This window comes from Laetiporus sulphureus, assembly GCF_001632365.1.
Source record: "Laetiporus sulphureus 93-53 unplaced genomic scaffold LAESUscaffold_18, whole genome shotgun sequence".
Taxonomy (NCBI): Eukaryota; Fungi; Basidiomycota; class Agaricomycetes; order Polyporales; family Laetiporaceae; genus Laetiporus; species Laetiporus sulphureus.
Window position 1 is genome coordinate 22,721 of NW_024468527.1, and position 18,943 is coordinate 41,663.

General features: G+C 54.4%; 11 protein-coding genes across 11 annotated transcripts; 7 read left to right on the forward strand and 4 right to left on the reverse strand.

Annotated features, from left to right (window-relative positions):
- Positions 1 to 47: 47 nt before the first annotated feature.
- Positions 48 to 1,732, reverse strand: LAESUDRAFT_758936 (uncharacterized protein; the record flags this gene model as incomplete). Its single annotated transcript, XM_040912519.1, has 9 exons — positions 48 to 338; positions 412 to 647; positions 706 to 923; positions 975 to 1,035; positions 1,092 to 1,156; positions 1,206 to 1,431; positions 1,485 to 1,499; positions 1,556 to 1,598; positions 1,655 to 1,732. The coding sequence occupies 9 exons, from the start codon at positions 1,730 to 1,732 to the stop codon at positions 48 to 50; spliced, it is 1,233 nt and encodes a 410-aa protein (XP_040764497.1).
- Positions 1,733 to 2,137: 405 nt separating this feature from the next.
- Positions 2,138 to 2,542, forward strand: LAESUDRAFT_736658 (DUF1909-domain-containing protein; the record flags this gene model as incomplete). Its single annotated transcript, XM_040910707.1, has 4 exons — positions 2,138 to 2,146; positions 2,217 to 2,339; positions 2,398 to 2,420; positions 2,473 to 2,542. The coding sequence occupies 4 exons, from the start codon at positions 2,138 to 2,140 to the stop codon at positions 2,540 to 2,542; spliced, it is 225 nt and encodes a 74-aa protein (XP_040764498.1).
- Positions 2,543 to 2,813: 271 nt separating this feature from the next.
- LAESUDRAFT_678721 (uncharacterized protein) lies at positions 2,814 to 3,266 on the reverse strand (the record flags this gene model as incomplete). Its single annotated transcript, XM_040905687.1, has 3 exons — positions 3,106 to 3,266; positions 3,014 to 3,052; positions 2,814 to 2,961 (listed from the first exon to the last, which is right to left on the reverse strand). Coding segments are annotated over exons 1-3 (264 nt in total), but the record flags the coding sequence as incomplete, so codon positions are not given.
- Positions 3,267 to 3,375: 109 nt separating this feature from the next.
- Positions 3,376 to 6,684, forward strand: LAESUDRAFT_678723 (WD40 repeat-like protein). Its single transcript, XM_040905688.1, has 6 exons — positions 3,376 to 3,712; positions 3,765 to 3,932; positions 3,994 to 4,388; positions 4,442 to 4,565; positions 4,613 to 5,275; positions 5,329 to 6,684. Exons 1-6 carry the CDS (start codon positions 3,464 to 3,466, stop codon positions 6,412 to 6,414), a joined length of 2,685 nt encoding a protein of 894 aa, XP_040764500.1. The 5' UTR covers positions 3,376 to 3,463; the 3' UTR covers positions 6,415 to 6,684.
- On the reverse strand, positions 6,415 to 7,663 carry LAESUDRAFT_678725 (uncharacterized protein; the record flags this gene model as incomplete). The annotated part of the gene is made up of 7 exons (XM_040905689.1): positions 6,415 to 6,732; positions 6,793 to 6,890; positions 6,949 to 7,074; positions 7,133 to 7,145; positions 7,217 to 7,352; positions 7,404 to 7,479; positions 7,508 to 7,663. The coding sequence occupies 7 exons, from the start codon at positions 7,661 to 7,663 to the stop codon at positions 6,675 to 6,677; spliced, it is 663 nt and encodes a 220-aa protein (XP_040764501.1). The 3' UTR covers positions 6,415 to 6,674.
- A 278-nt stretch (positions 7,664 to 7,941) lies between these two features.
- On the reverse strand, positions 7,942 to 9,187 carry LAESUDRAFT_678728 (PTH2-domain-containing protein). Its single transcript, XM_040905690.1, has 8 exons — positions 9,150 to 9,187; positions 8,866 to 9,089; positions 8,705 to 8,761; positions 8,550 to 8,600; positions 8,473 to 8,498; positions 8,315 to 8,416; positions 8,204 to 8,256; positions 7,942 to 8,150 (listed from the first exon to the last, which is right to left on the reverse strand). Exons 1-8 carry the CDS (start codon positions 9,175 to 9,177, stop codon positions 8,101 to 8,103), a joined length of 591 nt encoding a protein of 196 aa, XP_040764502.1. The 5' UTR covers positions 9,178 to 9,187; the 3' UTR covers positions 7,942 to 8,100.
- A 52-nt stretch (positions 9,188 to 9,239) lies between these two features.
- Positions 9,240 to 11,441, forward strand: LAESUDRAFT_812460 (DEAD-domain-containing protein). Its single transcript, XM_040914408.1, has 6 exons — positions 9,240 to 9,646; positions 9,750 to 9,949; positions 10,005 to 10,122; positions 10,175 to 10,476; positions 10,535 to 10,855; positions 10,907 to 11,441. Exons 1-6 carry the CDS (start codon positions 9,367 to 9,369, stop codon positions 11,369 to 11,371), a joined length of 1,686 nt encoding a protein of 561 aa, XP_040764503.1. The 5' UTR covers positions 9,240 to 9,366; the 3' UTR covers positions 11,372 to 11,441.
- Positions 11,442 to 11,795: 354 nt separating this feature from the next.
- Positions 11,796 to 12,883, forward strand: LAESUDRAFT_725525 (uncharacterized protein; the record flags this gene model as incomplete). The annotated part of the gene is made up of 7 exons (XM_040908834.1): positions 11,796 to 11,871; positions 11,940 to 11,982; positions 12,039 to 12,051; positions 12,102 to 12,149; positions 12,202 to 12,256; positions 12,321 to 12,479; positions 12,541 to 12,883. 7 exons carry the CDS (start codon positions 11,796 to 11,798, stop codon positions 12,864 to 12,866), a joined length of 720 nt encoding a protein of 239 aa, XP_040764504.1. The 3' UTR covers positions 12,867 to 12,883.
- A 255-nt stretch (positions 12,884 to 13,138) lies between these two features.
- On the forward strand, positions 13,139 to 13,463 carry LAESUDRAFT_636580 (uncharacterized protein; the record flags this gene model as incomplete). Its single annotated transcript, XM_040903458.1, has 2 exons — positions 13,139 to 13,334; positions 13,387 to 13,463. Coding segments are annotated over 2 exons (273 nt in total), but the record flags the coding sequence as incomplete, so codon positions are not given.
- Positions 13,464 to 13,761: 298 nt separating this feature from the next.
- LAESUDRAFT_725527 (CBS-domain-containing protein) lies at positions 13,762 to 16,533 on the forward strand. Its single transcript, XM_040908835.1, has 6 exons — positions 13,762 to 14,060; positions 14,284 to 14,556; positions 14,622 to 14,756; positions 14,813 to 15,350; positions 15,404 to 15,498; positions 15,551 to 16,533. The coding sequence occupies exons 1-6, from the start codon at positions 14,001 to 14,003 to the stop codon at positions 16,451 to 16,453; spliced, it is 2,004 nt and encodes a 667-aa protein (XP_040764506.1). The 5' UTR covers positions 13,762 to 14,000; the 3' UTR covers positions 16,454 to 16,533.
- A 219-nt stretch (positions 16,534 to 16,752) lies between these two features.
- LAESUDRAFT_725528 (uncharacterized protein) lies at positions 16,753 to 18,648 on the forward strand. Its single transcript, XM_040908836.1, has 11 exons — positions 16,753 to 16,916; positions 16,967 to 17,076; positions 17,135 to 17,145; positions 17,194 to 17,378; positions 17,431 to 17,525; positions 17,575 to 17,699; positions 17,753 to 17,784; positions 17,835 to 17,889; positions 17,941 to 17,999; positions 18,056 to 18,377; positions 18,434 to 18,648. Exons 1-11 carry the CDS (start codon positions 16,878 to 16,880, stop codon positions 18,481 to 18,483), a joined length of 1,083 nt encoding a protein of 360 aa, XP_040764507.1. The 5' UTR covers positions 16,753 to 16,877; the 3' UTR covers positions 18,484 to 18,648.
- Positions 18,649 to 18,943: the final 295 nt, after the last annotated feature.

The following is an 18,943-nucleotide window of genomic DNA, read 5'->3' on the forward strand; positions in this document are numbered from 1 at the left end:
TTGTATCCCTTCTTCCCCGTAGGCCTCAGATCTTAGACCAGAGACGACTATGTTTCCCGCTGTATCTTGTCAATATCTGCTTGCCTGACTTTCACATATATGCTCTGCTTTCCGGTCCCCCTCTTCTCGCCGGTATGGTCGGAGGCGACGAAACCCGCGTCCTTCTTCTCCTGCACAAGCTGCCGCACAAGGGCTAAGAAGTCATCCACAGTTTGCTCGGATGTCTGGATGTGCACCACCAGGCGCGAACCCCCGAGCTTAATCGGGCTGGGCAACTTCGCAGCGCGGTCCACGAGCTCGGCATAAGAAACACCGATAGGGGATGGATCGAAGAACACCTGGACGAAAGGTTGAAGGATTTGAGATGGTTAGTCGTCCAAGAAGGAATGGATGACGACAATTGACGCTCACCATGCAAGTCTCAGCACGGCTAGTAATCTCGACACCGATATCCTGCAGCCCGCTCTCCAAACGCCGAGTCAGAGCATGCACTCCAGAGAGGAGGGGAAAATGGTGTGTCAGCGCATACGCAGCAGAGGCCGCCATGAAACCTGTCTGTCTCATTCCTCCGCCGAACATCTTCCTGAACCACCGTGCGCGTATGATGTACTCCTTCGAACCGACGAGACACGAGCCGATGGGTGCACCTAACACAGAGACCATGGATGAACCCAATGGCATCATGCAGTCTAAGGCGACACTCACCGAGTCCCTTGCTGAAACAGAGACTGACAGAGTCGAATGGGTCACAAAGCTCCTTGATCGGGGTCGCAGTCTCGGCCGCTACGTGCCAGATACGCGCTCCATCCAGATGCATCTTGATGCCGTTGCTGTGAGCGAAATCTGAGATGGCGATGACGTCTTCCTGTGGGATAATGGTTCCGTTAAGAGTGTTCTCAAGCTCGATCACGGCCGTTGGACAGCTGAGGAATTATCAATCACATGGCATGAATGCACTGGAGATGATCGCGAACCTGTGAACGTCCGTTCCAAGGACAACATGTTCCTTGATATCGTCAAGTGTAAGGTGGTGCCCTACATCCCAGTCATTTTGCGTCCACTTCACCAAATAAGACAGATAAGACACAAACCATTGGCCGCGATAGCGTAGTCAAGTTGCGCGCCGGAGTGAAATGCTGTACCACCTGCTTCATATCTTGATATACCATCAAAACAAGTTTGTACATACATTGAAGAACACTTACCTGGCTATGTGCGCGCGGTGATCGCATAGGACAGAGTATGGCGGCTGCTTTAGGTGTGTCCGCAATGCCAGCTGGTTGGACATAGTGCCAGAGGGAACAAACAGAGCGGCTTCCTTGCCGGTCAGCTTGGCCATATGCGTCTCCAAGGTCTTAGTGCAGGGCTCATCATACACGTCATCGCCGAGCGATGCGCGCACTGCATACGCGTACATTTCCTTCGTCGGGGCTAAATGCGAATTGTCATGCCATTGTGCGCGTGTCCGTGGGTTTTGAACGAACCTGTGATGGTATCAGCTTCGGAAGCAAGTTAGTTTGAGAGGTATATGCGCAAGACATAAGTGTGTATTCACAGATGAAGCTCCGGGAGACGGACTGTAGCCACTTGGCATTGTCCTAGGAGCACCTTGTTTGACTGACGTTGAGATATGGATGCGCTACATTGCACGTACATCTTCCTGAGTCTCGGTAAGGATATCGACCTTCACCGCCTCAATGATCTTTGCCCGCGCATCACCGTTAACTGTCATGGTGTATCGTCGGTATTGCCCTTGGATCGCTGTCTGGCTGAAGAGCCGTGAGTGCTGGCGCAGAGCTGTGAAAAGGCGACGGGGACTCATACAGAAGAACAGGAGTGCAGGCCGCTCGCACGCAATCATCTGTGTAATGTCGAGGACGGGGAAATATATAGCAATCTGGATTTCCCAGTGTAAGTTTTACGGGCCGTGGTCCAGTCGATCAGGCCCACATGCTATTCGCCACGCGCTCTGATCTCCTGCACACATTTCTCTGTGTTCCAGCCCGCCGCACCGCCTGCTCGTCTCGTTCCTCTTTCTTGTTTGCCATCGCCGCCTTGTTTTGCCTTTGCCTTCAAGCCATCTAGACGGCTTCGTATACGACCCTTTTCATTTCACTCTGATTCTTTAGAACTCAGGATGGGCAACGTGAGCTGTGACTGATTTGATTCCTCATTCGACCCTGGCTATTGACTCTGCGAGGCATTCTGGACTCTAGGGTGCGAAGGCAGCTCAGAAAAGGGAGAGGAACGCGGCAAAGGCTGGCAGCACAGCCAAGAGCCAGATCAAGACCAACCAGGCTGCCATGAACATCGTCTGTCAAATTTGCCGGCAGACTTTCGTGCGTGTTCCATTCAACACTCATCGTTCTCTGCTACTCACGCATGTCTTCCTCGTAGTTGTTGACCACTCGTGCCCCTGCGTAAGTGCTCTAGCGGCATGTGGTTCACAACTGTATTCATGCTGGACCTCAGGCTGGAAGAGCATGCGCGGAACAAGCATTCGAAGACGATAGCCGAGTGCTTCCCGGGCTCTGGGCAGTAGTCAGACTTCATTCCTCTCGCCCTCTCGTTGAGATATCCATGGGTCTCTTTGCATGTACATATCGATTCTAACACAGGCCATGCTGCAACTTTGGAGGATTGCATATGCAGCATAGGTGCTGTGCGCTCAAGCACATTAATGGATAATACGGTAACATTCAGCGCCGCAGGGATCATCTATCTGTCGTCCTCGTCGTATCGTCTCTCATCCAATAATGGGACTACGGTCCTCATATCGAGCCAAACGCGCTCTGAGTCCCCCCTGCTGCTGCCGCATTCGCACCCATGCTCTGCAGTTTCTCTCCCACTCTCTTGTTCACCTCGAAGAATTTTGCGACGCATCTGTCGATGCAGACACTCTCTCCCTTGTTCAGGTCACCTTCTGCGTACCGTGGGCTGATGCATTTTGCGTGGCATGACCTGCAAGAAGCACTGAGCGTTCGGATGTAGCAATAGATTCCCCTAGACTAACGAGACGAGACGGTTGAATACATCTGTAATCATGTCCAATCTATAAAATGTGTCAATTGCTGGCCACAGGTTGCAGTTCACGCGAACACACACTCTTGTATGGCCATATCCACCCGTTCAGGGTTGATGCCTGACGAGGATCCTGAGCCTGATCGACCGAGAAAAGACATTTTGCGTAGCTAGATAACAGATTGATTGTGGAGATGTTACGGCCAGGAGGCCCGAATGCAACAGGCAGGAGCAGAGCAGAGACGGTGTCGAACGGCAGCTGCCATTGGCCTCCTGCTCCTGCCCGATTGGGGACCGGAAAAGTTTGCTCGTGACTTGCGCGCTTCCCGATCACGAAATTCGTCCATACAGTTTGTCTGTACAGACGCGTTCCGACCGTACTCTTAAGGATCTCTTTCGGGCTAAACGCGGGTGAATTGCTGGCTCGCGGACCAGGCAAAAAATGGCAGAGGCGACGACTCTGGCTGTTCACCGGTGTCGGTTCGTCGACTTTACTCCCTCCGCCGTCACTGCGCTCTGCTTCCCGCCTCTGCGTCTGCCCTCGGTGAAGGGAAAGAAAAGTACGGTGAATAGGAAGCCGCTGAGGTTCCCGACACTGGCTGTAGGGAGGGCAAATGGAAACATCGAGCTGCACGAGTGGACAGGCGCGGAGGGAGTATTGCAGGCGCCGCAAGCATGGGTGGTTAGGAAGGTGCGTCCTGAGTTCTCAAAGCGAGTGCTACCCGTGGCCTAAGGCTATTCAGACACTAGCAGGTATACATGGGACTAAAGTTGACTCGCTCGCATTTGCTATCAAATCTCCCGATCGACTTGCAGAGGATGAGGTTCCAACCACCGCAAACCTTCGTTTATTCAGTGCGGGAGGTAGCAGTTCGCTTGCAGAATGGGACACGGAGCAAGCATGTGTCCGAGTATGTGTTTTTAAATATACTTGCGTCAGCGCGACAAATCATTTGTGTTCATTCTTCTCAGAGAATGATCGACTCGCAAGGCGGCCTCATCTGGTGCATCGCCCCCAACCCCGCATCAACCCTGCTCGCAATAGGCTGCGAAGATGGCGCCGTGAGGCTCCTCTCACTCGAGCATGACACCCTCTCACACCTCCGGCGCTTCGATAGGCTGAAATGCCGCATACTCAGCATCGCTTGGGGCCCACCTGTCCCTCGCGAGACCACGAAGGAGACTGCGGACGGCTCTGATTCTGACGATGAGAATGAGGATGACTGGTCGGATGCTTGGCTCGTCACAGGGTGCTCGGATAGCAGTTTGAGGAAATGGGACGTGCCGAGTGGGCGGGTGACGGACAGGATGACCACAGAGAGGGTGAGGGGGGAGCGCACGCTTGTATGGACCGTAGGAGCTCTTGGGTAAGTGATGCATTCGGATAGTATGCCTGAATCAGCCCTCAATGTTTTCACAGTGACGGGACGATTGTGTCCGGAGATTCCATGGGCATCGTCAAATTCTGGGATCCGATAACATGTACTCAAGTTGACAGCTTCCAGGGACATGCAGCTGACGTGCTTTGCCTTACCATCAGTCCTGTGCGTTGATATGTCCCTATATCATCTGCTAACTAACCGTGGAACAGGAAGGCACTGTAGTCTACACGTCGGGCGTGGATCAAAAAGTCACCCAATACTCACATATCAAGACGCCCAAATCTCAGAAGTCCTCCTCTCTGCTCTCCCGTCCATCCGCACGCTGGATCCAGACATCCTCCCGTCGATTGCACTCGCACGACGTCCGAGGGCTCGCCATTTGGCCCCCGCACACGCCCGTCCCCGTACCTTACCGTCGTCAATATCCCATCGATGTTGCCCCCATCCTTGCCTCCGGCGGGCTGGACATGTCCGTTGTCGTCACACCCGCCGCACTCGCCACAGCCACTGCAACCAAAATCGTCAATCCGCTCGCGACGAGCACCACCGCGACATTTGACGAGTCGTACCACCGACGGCTTGCGTACAGCTCAGGGCTGTACAACGCGAGTGCCGTGCATCTGGCAAGAAAGGCGAGGTTGCTCCTGTGCACAAGGGACGCGGGCGTCAGTGTGTGGAGAATCCTGCAGAAGAGGGACCCATCAGGGTTCGATGATGTGCCAGGACAAAACCCGGACAGCAGTTACCAGAGGGTGCTGGATATGGATTTGAATGTTTCCACCAATCTTGTCGCGAGTGCTATCTCAGACGATGGTCGGTGGATTGCAGTCGCGGATTGGTATGAAACGAAACTGTTCCATCTACATCCAGAAGTGCGTTCAGTTTTTGTTGTCCTTGCATAGCACGTTCTGACATGGGTTCTCAGAAGAACGGCAATCTCAAGCCAAAGCGGATACGAGATTTCTCTGCTGTTATTTTCGAGAGCCTTCCGGAGGGAGCCCGAAACTCGACGGGTGCATCGTCCTTGATGTTCACACCAGATTCTACGAGGCTCGTTGTAGCAACTGCCATGTCGTGCTGTGTCCTAGTGATTGACCTCAATGACGCCGCGAATTCTCAGAAACCTCGTATCCTGCGCAGGTTCGAGCAACATCGCATGAAAGACGCGGTCATTGGCGACCGCGTGGTCAAGGGCGCGGGTAAGAAAAGGAGACACCGAAGCCAGAAGCATAAAGAAGGCGCAGAAGACATCGAGATGGCCGATGCCCAGCAGTCCGGCGGTGAGGAGAAGGACCACCTCTCCGACAGTGAAACAGAGCTTGCCCCCGCTGAAGGGCGCAACACTCTGCTCGGCACCATCACGCGCATGGCGATCAGCCCCGACGGCCAATGGCTCGTGACGACCGATGAGCGCTGCCGGACGCACGTCTTCAATCTCGACGCGATCGTACACCACGCACTGCTTCCAACGTTCCCCGCGCCGGTGCACGCGCTCGCGTTCGACCCTTCGCAGCCGAGCGTGCTTGTGCTCGGGCTCGCGAACAACGGAATACATGTATACGATGTCGAGACGCGGAGCTTCCCGACATGGGCCCGCGCATTGGAACGTACGCTGCCGCAGCGCTTTGCGCAGCTGCACGACCCGATACTGGGTGTGACGTTCGATCCGGGATCGGCTGTTCAGCGTGAGGGAGCAGACGAGAACGGCGACGCGGACGAGCGACCCTTGCCTCCGCGGAACGCACTGTTCTGGGGCGCAACGTGGCTCTGCCGCATCAAGCTCGACGCGGACCAAGGCTGGGGCGGCTTCGAGAAGAAGCGGCGGCGCGACACGTACGGGCGCGTGCCCCCGCCACCAGACCAGAATTTTCGCCTCGTCACGCACTACCGCTCGCTGCTGTTCGTCGATTTTATTGCATCCACCGAGCTCGTCGTCGTCGAGCGCCCGCTGGTGGAAGTCCTCGCATCGCTGCCGCCCGCGTTCTTCAAGCCAAAGTACGGCAAAACGTGAGATGGGCAAGATCAGTCACGCGATCGTCTATATATACTGTTGTAATCTATGTACGCCGGGATGGGCAGACAAGGTGCAAAAAGTACAGTAGAGAAAGGGTAGTTGATACGTATGTGAGTGCTAGAGCTACAGTGGATGATGAGAGGCGGATTCCCGTCCTATGACTCGGAGCGATCCTGACAGGCAAACAACCGGAGACCTCAAACAAGATCCTCCACGAGATACCCAAGAAAGGGAAGAGTAGAGCAAGGAGCAATCCATCAATCAGTGCTATGCATCTTTTCCATTGCGTCCAGCTCCTTTTGCCGGTGCGCCTCCCTGTGGTAAAAGAACTATGAGTCGGTCTGACCACTCTCAAGCATGAGGTATAATGCGCACGCTGAGTTCAGGATAGAAAGATATAACGTCCAGAAGACACCACAGGACGACTGAAAAGGAACTCGATACGGTAGAGGCATGAACCTGAAGTTGATAAGCTATATCGCGAGAGCATTGTTATTGAGGAGCCAACTCTATTCAACGGCATATACGCACCTGCGCAAGGGGCCACACCTGCCAATTCGCGATGAGGGCAGGATAGAATAACTGCGCGTATTTTCTCCGGATATGAGGCCTATCTCGGCCTTCCATGATTCCCATGGAGCCTATAAATATCGCAAGCTGCAAACAGAGCTTGTCAGATACAAGTGACCCCCAGGCACGTATAGACTTTACATACGCCAATGGGTGCCCTATTTCCAGAAAGAACGTGCCATACGTAATCAGCGACGATCAGTCCGTAGCAGGTTAAAGGCACGCTCACATGATCAATTGGTCTGCTGCTACTCGCTTCGACAGCGCACGAATGTCGACCTTGCCGATGCCATTCGGCGTGGTGCTCTGAAAGCGCAACGGGAAATGGCGCTCGAGGAAGAAGTTCCAGCGACCGATGACGGGACCTGATATCCGCCCATGAGCACCATATTGCATACCCCCGATTATGGACGCACCCATTGCAAACCCGAACAAGAAGAAACGCATCGTTCGAGGAAGATCATATCCCCAATGTTCTCTATACGGGCCACTCTACACGTCTGCTGTCAGGAGGCTATACCGATGTTTTACAGGCACTCTGACTCACCCATTTTTCGGTCAGCTGTGCGACAATATCGCCGAGGGCATTGAGCGTGCCGTTCGTGATTGCGAGGGTGCCATATGGATGAGCTGCAAAGGATTGCTGGTACGCTCGCGCGAGTGCTACACTGGACATTTTATTTTTCGCGTCGTTCGATGAGCGCCGCGTGATAAAGAAAGAAGATGTGCTGTTGGAAGAGATGAAGTTATAGTGTGTGGTGAGTGCGTACTATGAATGGTTCATCCATCCACTGCCTGGTCCAAAACCCACTCCAGGCTCCTCCGCGCCAGATTAAAGGGTAGACTCCTTCAAGCCGCCCCACCAAACTCAGCGGGCTCCGCCATATCAGGCACTTGTCACATTGACGTCACACCTCTCTTCCAACCCCGAATCCTCCAGAACATACACTCAATCCAAAGCAATACCGGTCATGTCAATCGGTTATAATATTGCTGTCGAATACATTGATGCATCTAATTGGCCATCACAACAGAGTCAAAAGCATTCATTCAAGAGAGCACACCACGGTCCACATTTCCCGTAATAGACTCATTTTACATCACGTAGCCACTTCATAGCAGTCGTAGCTTGCCCGTTACCCGGTTCACCAATCCGACCGGTCCTGAGGGGACCAATAAATCAGCAGGGTACGCCCTCAGCGTCGGCCGCACTCACCGGGTCCAATACCAAGTACCGTGCAAGAGCCCGCCGCAATCTGGGTCCGCCCGCTGCACGTGAAACACGTCAAAAATCCACTCAAACAATTTGACACTCGTCAAAACTTACGCATCATGGATCGCGCGGGCGCACAAGTTCAGGCTTTTGGCACTGGCCTCCAGTTTGAGCAGTTCGTCCTCGGAGTTCGCCTTCAGAGCAATTTTCGCTTGTCTGGAGACAATTAGTTGAGTCACGTCTCGTGAGCAATCGCAGGAACATGACCTCACCCTGTACGCTCCCAATGTGTCAGAAGCTGTGCACATGTTCAGCGTTTGCTCAATCCGGTTACATCAGGAAGGACTACCCGAGGATTTGTCCGTAGAAGGGCTTTGTAACACGCTAACGTTGCGTGCCTATAATTGCGAATGTGGGGACTGGCATTGGGGAAAGGCGTGAAATTAACCTACCCGCACCTAGGCACATTATTCAATTCGGTAGAGACAGACGTAACCATAGAACGTACTGTGCAGTAATCTTCCCCGGTGTCATGCCGAGATCAGTACGAACAATTAATACCTGTCCGTCGTTAGGTTGGAGAGTCGGTCAGTCGGGTGGAGAGTCGGTCAGTCGGGTGGAGAGTCGGTCAGTCGGGTGGAGAGTCGGTCAGTCGAGCATCATACCAGTTTGCAAGGCTCCATGAAGCCAGGCTTGACAGCCGACAAGTCCCCATCGGCGGCATTGCCCTCATCCTCGCTGTCCTCTTTGATGGCTTCCTGGACGGCGGACGCATCTGCAGAGGATGCATTTTGACCTGGCTTGTGTTTGGATGAAGATGCTGCGGCCGACTTCACACCAAGTGCATACCCAACCGAGAAAGACGTCACGAGCGCAACAGCAGTGGCAACTGTTCATAGCAGTTCAATAAGGAGAGAACATCCGCGAGTCGTTGCAACGAATTACTGACTTTGAGACACGGAGAGGGAGGAAGACATAACGAGTTCCGGGACATGCCGAACCAATGAGCGCGCACTTTCTGCACATTTTGTGTTCACTATCACTCGCCGTTGTCTGTCCTCTGCTTTGAGCTTTTCTCTGTTTAGCTCGTCTCCTGCTCTCTCGGTGTGTCTCTCTATAAGTCTTCACAAGAGTACAGCTATATTCCCTTCTCAATCAGCGAGATCATGGCCGCGGAAGAGGTAGCCGTGCCTGTCCCCGTGCCCAACGCCGATAATGGCCCTGGGCGCAAGCCCTTCTCTGAGCTCGAGCTGTCCGAGCCGACGAGCAAGGCCCTCGCCGAGATGGGCTTCACAACGATGACTGCAGTGCAAGAGAAAAGCATCCCACCGCTGCTCGCAGGGAAGGATGTGCTAGGCGCAGCGCGCACCGGCTCGGGAAAGACGTTGGCGTTCTTGATTCCGGCAGTCGAGTTGCTGCATAGGATGAAGTTCAAGCCGCGGAATGGTGAGTGATGTGTGCCCCACTGCTCATGCTACGAGCGGTGGTCGCGCTGTCGGCGTGCTGCACGCGTGGTGCTTCGAGCTGTGTGCTAAGCTATGGGTCACAGGCACTGGAATCGTCATTGTCTCGCCGACGCGTGAACTAGCGCTGCAAATTTTTGGTGTTGCGAAGGAGCTTATGGTGCATCATTCACAAACGTTTGGCATCGTCATGGGTGGTGCAAATCGAAGGGCGGAGGCGGAGAAGCTGCAGAAAGGTGTGAACATGCTCGTCGCTACGCCAGGTCGACTACTCGATCACCTTGAGGTATGTAAAAAGACTTAAACATAATATATCAGTGGCTGATGGAAGTGCATTGCAGAATACCAAAGGATTCATATTCCGGAACCTGAAAGCACTGGTGATTGACGAAGCAGATCGGATCTTGGAGGTTGGGTTCGAGGAGGAGATGAAGAGAATTATCAAGATCCTACCGAACGGTGCGTCATGTCTTCTTCATGGCAGCCCGCATTGTTGATGGCATTTTCTCAGAGGACCGCCAATCGATGCTCTTTTCTGCTACACAAACGACCAAGGTCACCGATCTTGCAAGAATTTCACTACGTCCAGGACCCCTATATATCGATGTCGACAAGGAAGAACGGACAAGTACCGTCACCACACTATCACAAGGATATGTCGTGTGTCCGTCAGATCGACGCTTCCTTCTGCTATATACCTTCCTCAAACGGAATATGTCCAAAAAGATCGTCGTCTTCTTCTCTAGCTGTAATTCAGTCAAGTATTACGCAGAGCTACTAAATTATATCGATGTTCCTGTGCTCGATCTTCACGTGCGTATCTTGTGCAATGTCTCATCTACTGCGTATCTGCTAATCAGAGCCCCTGCAGGGAAAGCAAAAACAACAAAAGCGGACGACAACGTTCTTTGAGTTCTGCAATGCGCAACAGGGAACTATGCTATGTACGGACGTCGCTGCCAGAGGACTAGACATCCCGAGAGTGGATTGGATCATCCAGTACGACCCGCCAGACGACCCGCGTGACTACATCCATCGAGTCGGTCGAACTGCTCGTGCGGGCAAGGTAGGGAAAAGCTTGATGTTCCTGCTGCCGAGCGAGCTTGGGTTCCTACGGTACTTGAAAGATGCGAAAGTCCCTCTGAATGAGTTCAGCTTCCCGGCGGAAAAGATTGCGAATGTGCAGTCACAGGTATGTCAAGCTACTCATGGAACGTGCGATTCTCCTCTTATTCGATGACAGCTTGAGAAGCTACTACAGAAGAACTACTTCCTGCACCAGTCGGCACGCGATGGATACCGATCATATCTGCAGGCATACGCATCCTACTCGCTAAAGAAGATCTTCGACATAAACCAGCTCGACCTCGCAAAGGTGGGCAAGGCGTTCGGATTCTCAGTCCCGCCGCGTGTGAACGTGAATATCGGCGGTGGGACAGGCGGGACAGGGCGATCAGGGAAGAAGCGCAAGCGACCCGAGGACGACGAGGAGAATGAGAAGTGGGAGGAGATCGATGCGGTGGACAAGGATGGCAGCGAGGCTGAGGCGGAGGAAAACGCTGACGAAGAAGTATGGAGAAGTCAGAGGCGTGGAGGTGGGAGGGAGAGGAGGAAGGAGACACTAGGTTCGCGGAAGGTCGAGAAGGAGGTGTACAAGAAGGGGCGGGAAAGGAAGAAGGACGCGGGGACGGCGCAATGGAGTCGTTGACAATAGCTGGCGGTCGTTTCTTCTTCTTCTTTCTTCCACCTTTTACATGCTCGCTCCTCCTCTCGTGCGGGCTGCGTGTGCCTGCGGATCTTACATGCCCTCATTGTGTGTTGCTACATGTTTCCGGATGCATGCTGTCTCCTGCTTGAATGGACACCGCTCCGGCGTGGTGTAGCGAGAGGCGCCCGAAAATGCGCGGGTGGCCCCGACCCTGCCCTAAAGCACAGCGTGGAGTGCGTCACTCTCCTGCGGCGCTGCCCCAAGTCGCGCACAGCAACAACTCGAACCCACTTGCACTCTATCCGTAACATCCTCCAGCTACTCCAGAGGCGATGGCTACTCAGGTAATTCAGTCGGTTCGCGTGCGGGACTGGCACTGACGCGCCGTTGGGGGCAGCACTACTTGTGGGCCGCTGGCCACTTTATGTTGCTGGTATCTTCGTTGCGATACTTTTTAGCGAAGGTGTTGTTTAGGGGCGTGTCGGCGTGGTGGTACAAGAGTGAGAGCTGTGTTTCTTGAATGATTGAAGCAGGAGAATGACGGGCGGCTTCGGGACGCGATGTGCAGCTAGCTTCACGGGTGCGCTCCTGAGCTATGCTATCGTTTGCCAGTGAGTGTCGTTATGCACACGTTGCCGTTCGTTTCTTCATGCTTTTACTTCTCTAGAAAGTCCCTAGGGGTGAGTCATGACGACCAATCACACAGGCGCCGCTGAATTTCCAGGCGCAGACCCCGCAACCTACTTTGGCGTACATCAACCGTGCGATGATTGATGAGGTTCGTGAGCGTGGCTCTCCTCCATCAACACCTGATTCACGTGGTTGTGCAGAATGTGCAATATCTGCTGCTTGCTTTCTTCTGGTGGACGTCGAAGCCGATTACGCGTACGTGGCTTTACTCCGATGATGGTCGTTGGTAGCAGATGTGATTGATGGTGCTGTTGTTCAGTTGCTTTGGTGCCATACACGATCTTTTCACTCTTCCATGCTTTGACATTTACGCGTACGACCTTGATGCCGCGCATCTTTCCCCAAGGCCCTCCGGCCACCGCTGGTGGTACCCCTACTCCTCATCCCGCGCAGAAGAGGCTGCAGATGTGGGTCAAAGGTGCGTGGTTTGTCATCGGCTCTCGGCATTGAGGTTGCTGATATGCGGCGCGTGGTGATAGCTAACTACGATACTGCGATGAGGATTGTTGCATACACCGAGCTGGTGATAATGCTTCGCGTGTTTCTGGGTGCACTGACATTCCGCAACTCGCTGATCGCTCCGATCATCTTCGCTCACTTCCTTCGTGCGCGCTACCACCAGTCGAAGTTTACCCAGGCGTCCATCGGGCAAATCAATTCATACGTGGAAGCCTACGTTCGCAAGCCGACGACGAATTCGATGATTGTGTACGCGTGGGATCAGTTCAAGGCGGTGCTATTTCGCTGGGTCGGGAGCACGTTCGTGCCACCGAACGCGGCGGGTGCTGGTGCGAGGAGGCAGTAAAGAAATGACTGGTTCGTGCGGTGTATACCATAACTATATTTGCTTGTTGCGTTGATAAGGCTGGTCGATTGACGGCTTGGTGGACGATGAGCACTCTAGATTTACTGATGACAATGTTATCTGGATGTCTACTGAGCACAATGCAGGCTTGTGTTTGTTCGCTGCGAGTTCTGCCGGTGACGTCATGCGTCTACTGTGGCCCTAGGAAATGAGCACCTGTGGACCCCACAAGCTCCTAACACCTCTTTGACCACAACGTTCATCTCATGGCTTCACTCACCGCAGCCCTTACCGATTTGATGCACGCTCTCGCCGCCATCGGCACGTCGCTCCTAAACTCTGCGCTGGCCGTGCTTCAATTCTTCCTCGCACTTGGCCAGGAGCTCCTGAACGGCGTCTTGCAGCTCGTGCACGCAGTCGTTGGGTTTGGGATTGACCTATTCCAAACTATCTTTGGGTTTTTCACAAGTGCGTCTTATCAAGATTCACGTCGTCAGTGTATGCTGAGCGAGTTCATCAGCCCACTTCATCTTCACGGCGCTGCTGCTCATTGGCGGAGTGTACTATTGGTACACTGTGAGAGGAGGTGGCGCAAGGGGGACGAGGAAGGCGCAGTAAAATGGTACATGGCCGCTTACTCCTTACCTGCAATCAAGCGAAACCGCTCTTACCAGCTGTTTCATACTGTTGATCATCCTCTGGTACGACGTTGCAGGCTCTTGTATCTTACTCTCTTCGCTACTGACTGTTGCTTGGGTTGATGACTATATGCTAGTGTGTACCAGTGTTGCTTTAATGATAAATGCACTGATTTGAAACGCTCGCTTGCGCGTGCCTTGACTACCACCGAGGCTGCTAAATGATCGTGAGAGGCAGTCGCCGTGCGGCAAACAGAAGACAACACAATGGCGGCTGTCCAGATTGGCTAGCGCGGACTTGATAGAATTCGAATCGGGACGGAACGTGCAGCAAACCGTTTGTGAAATGTCACGCATTCCAGTGCCATCTCATCACCCTCCCTCCTCCCATCGCGCTCCAGGTGCTCAACAACGTCCAGAATCTCCCGTCTCCTTCCCCGAACGCGGTACCTCGCCTCTTCCAGGTGTCTCCCAGAGGCCCCAGTCATCCGCCGCCATGTCCACCGTATCTAACTCCCTGGCAGAGACGCGCAAGAAGCAGTCAAAGAGAGATGAGGTGAGAAAGATAGTCTTCTGGTCTGAGACGCGATAGCGTCAAGCAGCCCATGAGGAGGGTATCTCTGTGCGCGGTCTACACGTGTACTGTCTGCCCTCCGTGCACGATGCGCAAGACCGTCACCTTCGCTACCGAGCCACTCTCCGCACAACCCGGCCCAGCCGCTCAGCGGCACAGGCCGGCCAATACGCACACACGTACTGACTCTACTCATGGCCCGCAGGCTATCCGCAAGAAGATTGAGTCTGAGCTGTCGCGCAAGCGTGCTATCTCCACCGCCCCGCACAGCTCGAATCGCAGGCGGGGACATAAGTCGAATGCGCAGAAGGGCACCGTCGCTGCGCTCAAGCCCAGTCCCGCTCTGACGGTCCCGGAGAACATTACGGTCGCGGACGCTAGTCAGCTCTGCGCGGCGAAGCGGACTGATTGCGTGCTTGTCGTCGACGACGATGAGGGCCTCAGTGGAATTTTCACCGCAAAGGACCTGGCGTACCGGGTGCGTAAACTTCGCCTGTGCGTGCGCACAGTCGGCGGGACACGGACACTGATATGGCATTCTAGGTCGCCGCGGACGGTCTGGACCCTCATACGACCCAGGTCAGCACGATCATGACGAAAAATCCGATGGTGACGCGCGATACGACGAGTGCTACGGAGGCTCTTCAACTTATGGTCCAACGGCATTTCAGGCATTTGGTACGTGCCCGCCGTCGCGCTCGCACGAACGTGCAATTTAATATTCCCGTGGTCAGCCCGTGTGTAACGAAGAGGGCAATGTTGTCGGCCTACTGGATATCACCAAGGTCTTTCATGAGGCCTTGGATAAGGTAGAGCGCAGCTCCTCTGCCTCTGAGAAACTCTACACCGCGCTCGCGGGCGTTCAGTCCGAGCTCGGCGCGAACATAGGCGCGAACCCACAAGCGGCCGCCATGTTGTCCTACGTGGAAGCACTCCGTGAGAAGACCGCGCTCCCAGATCTTACGTCCGTCATGGACTCGCGCACGCAGCCTGCCACTGTCGGCCCGAAGACTACCGTGCGGGAGGTGGCGAAGCTCATGAAGGAGCGTCGCACGACGGCGGTGTGCGTGATGGAGATAGGGCCACATGGACCTGGCGTGGTCGACCACGAGCCGAAGATCGCTGGTATCTTCACCAGCAAGGATATCGTGCTGCGTGTGATCGCAGCAGGGCTGGATGCGAGCAGGTGTAGTGTTGTGCGTGTGATGACCCCCCACCCCGATACTGCTCCTCCTACCATGACTTGCCACGACGCGCTCAAGAAGATGCACAGTAAGTTGCAATCTCGATGCTGTCAAAATTGCTGCTGATACAGACTCTCGCAGACGGTCACTACCTTAACTTACCAGTTGTCGAGGAGGATGGACGTTTGGTGGCAATTGTGGACGTGCTCAAGCTGACCTATGCAACGCTCGAGCAGGTGCGTACACGCGCGGTTTTCAAAGTAGCTCGCTAACATAACGGATCGATAGATGAATGCGATCTCTGCAGAAGCTGCAGCAGTAGAACGTGAAGATCAGACTGGGCCACTGTGGGGTCGATTCTTCGAGTCTCTCGATGACACCGAATCCGCCATCTCTGGGTCCAACTTCCCGAGCGAGCTGCAGATCCGTCACACAAATCGGAGCACGTCCCAAATTCTCCAATCACCGCAGTCTGAGGTGCACCCGAACGACTCGGCCTCGGCTGTGGATGATGATGCGTCTTCTGCACTTGAGGGCTACTCCAGGAGAAACGGGGAGCCTCTGCCATCTATCGTTGGGCCAACTACGCCCGCACCGCCTGTAGATGACGGGACGTATGTCTTCAAGTTCCGCACACCCAGCGGCCGTACACACCGGTTCCAGGCGCGGCACGACAATGTAGAGAACCTGCGCGATATCGTTGGCGGAAAACTCGCTACCGATCCGTTCTTTACGAACTACAGAAGCAGGGACCCGCTGGAGCCGCCTCCGGACCCGACAGACTTTTTGTTGTCATATACCGACGCGGACGGTGACATTGTGCTCATTACGTCCGACTCGGACGTATCTGATGCAGTTAAGATCGCGCGAGCTGGGGGAGCGGATCGTGTGGTGCTGTTCATCCAGGGAGGGAAAGGATGGGCGGAGGTGATGGCAGAGAAGAGCGCTCAGGCTGCGGAAGTCGCGGCGGCGATGGAGCGCGAGCTCAGGGAGCTCAGGGAGGCCGATAAGGTGGATGCGGTTCTGCCGGAGCCTGTAACGAACGTCACGCCTCCGCGTCCAGTGCAGGCCGCCGCCGAGGAAGAGAAGGTGCTGGGCATTCCGAAGGAGTTATTGTTGCCTGCGAGCATAACTGCGCTGGCGGTGGTGATTCTCAGTGTGTTCACTGCTTCTCGACTCTCGGGTAGGTAAAAGTGGACTCATGGATCCGTTATGATAATCTCTACTCTCGTATACCACGTATACCTAACAGCTGCTATGCAGTTCTGACAATGTTGATTCGCTGTTTGACACAAATATTACTTGCCAAGCTGTGAAGCCCGAGGGTGAGGACCTGGTAAGTGGCAACTGAGAGTACTACAACGCCGCGGCGTACTAAATGAAATGCCCGATGCGCCGCGAAGCTGGCAGACGCCGACGCCACAGTCTCGGATCGGCCATCACGTGGATACCGCCTGTACAACGATCGAGTGCGGGGTCCAATCCTGCCTACCCTGCTGCCGTGCAGCGACCATTGCTCGCCTCGCTTGAGGCCTCCCGTTCTCATCGTCTTGCGTCGGAGCGGAATACCTTTTTTGCGGGAAGTACATGCACTTTGCAGTGCGGACGCGGTGCGATGCCAAAAAAGGAACGCGATGAGGTCCTCGCAGAGCTCGTGAGTATTCACGCGTTGCTGATTCGTCTGGACGTGACGACGCTTGTTAGGCCTCGCGGATATTCTCCACTATGGTGGAGGAGACTTTGATGGACGTTGTCCTCGAGTCACACCAGGCGATCTCGCGTTCGAAGACCGTTTGCCCAGTGTGCCATACTTAGTGAGTGGCCACATCGCCCTCGTCATCGCCACAATTCATGTAGTGTTCCTTACTCCAGCTGTAAAGCAGGTACGTATCTCTCATGACGTGACTTGCACTTCTCACTGGTGAATGCAGCCCATACGTCTGGTCCTTCCGGTACCGCTTCCCAACCTGCGGCTTCCTCCTCACGACTGCCCACACCTTCAGATGAAGCCAAGGCCACAGATCAAAACAGCCCAGCTGGAACTGGAATGAGCACACCAACGAATGGCAAGAGCAACGGCAACATCCTGCTGGAATGTGTCAATTGCAAACGACAGGTAGCCGTGACGCGCACAACGCGCCTAACAGCCGGCTTATGAGCCTTTGCAGATTGCCTCGAACCGTTATGCCTCACATCTTGGCGATTGCATGGGGCTGGCCAACTCGCGCAGGGGTGCTGTTAGGAGTGCCACGACGAAGACTAAGTACGTCGTGGCAGACCATAGCGACCAAGAGGTTCACCAATATCTTTAGGCTGGCTTCTGATGCTGGCAGATCGGCATCGCCATACGTTGCTTCCGAGAACGGAGCGCTGTCGGACGATGGCAAGACCACTACATCCGGTAGAAACAAGGCAAAGTCAAGAACCAAACGAGCAGGCAAGTTGTCCCCGCCACACAGCTATCACCAATTTTCTAAAATCTGTGCTCAGACGAAGCTGAGTTTAATTTGCACCGAAAACGGGTTCGTGCTGCTTCCACGAGTCAAATTAATGTCAGCTGATCATGTGTTAGCCCGGCTCTCCAACACTTTCTCCGACGAAGAAGTCGAAGAAAGCGAAGACCACAGGTGAGGCCATCGTTTAAATGGATTCTACACCAGTTTTACGTTCCAGTGCAGGCTCGCCCATTTCACGCGTAAAAGGGGACACCGACGTGCCAGGTTCTCCATCCACAAACGTAGGTATTCGACCGTCTTGCATACTAGCATACTGACGTTTATTGTCATTGTCAAGTCTCTCCCACTTCCACCATCAAGTTCGCTCACAAGAGTGCCCTCGAAACTCCGCGAATCCTCCATCGTCTCGTCTGTTAACCGCGATCGGCGCTCGTCCTCGCCAGAGTCGCCCTCTCGGTACTCCTCCCCCGCCCGGTCTGTATCCACCCTCGCATCTGCTCCTTCGATGCAGAGCCCGACGCTCGCCGCAAGCAAGGTGCAGAAGCCAAAGGGAGGTAGAAATGGCAAGCCGCCGCCAGCGCCGCCGAGACGGCTCAGTCCTCCACGACCGCCGCCTCCGCCTCCGATCATCCGGATGCCGGAGCCAGACTATCTCGTCGGTGAGTGTGTTTTGGTGACGCCTTATGCCGTGATGAATACTGAGCTACCTTGCCAGACGTCGAAGGCGACGAGACGGGATCGTCGACCGACACGGATAGCTCCTAGGGCTACGCATCTTCGACGTAAATAGTCACTGATCTATCAGAACTTCTGGCACTACCATCGAGTTTCTGCCGTCATTCTTGTTTTGGCGTTGTGTTTCTGCTGTCGATTTGCAAGCTGTGTATAAATGTCTACTTGGAAATGTTACTGGATACATTCATTCAAGCCACCGCACAGATCGCACAATGAAAGCCCCACGAGGCCGGCAGGTGAGGCCAAAAGGATGGTGTTGAGCGCAACGGAAGATCGTGCAGGACAATGCAACACATATGTGACGAGAACAAGGTACCAAGGACGATAAGGTGGAGAAATGGCGGACGCTGTAACTGTAAGGCCGTCGCAAGGGAGGCAGCCACCTGGCAAACTGCGGCAAACACGAATGCGACGCAGTTGCGAGGCAGAAGCTCGTTTCGCATCTGGTCTGAGATGCTCCCCTCACTCGTCTGGTAACTCGACTCATCGT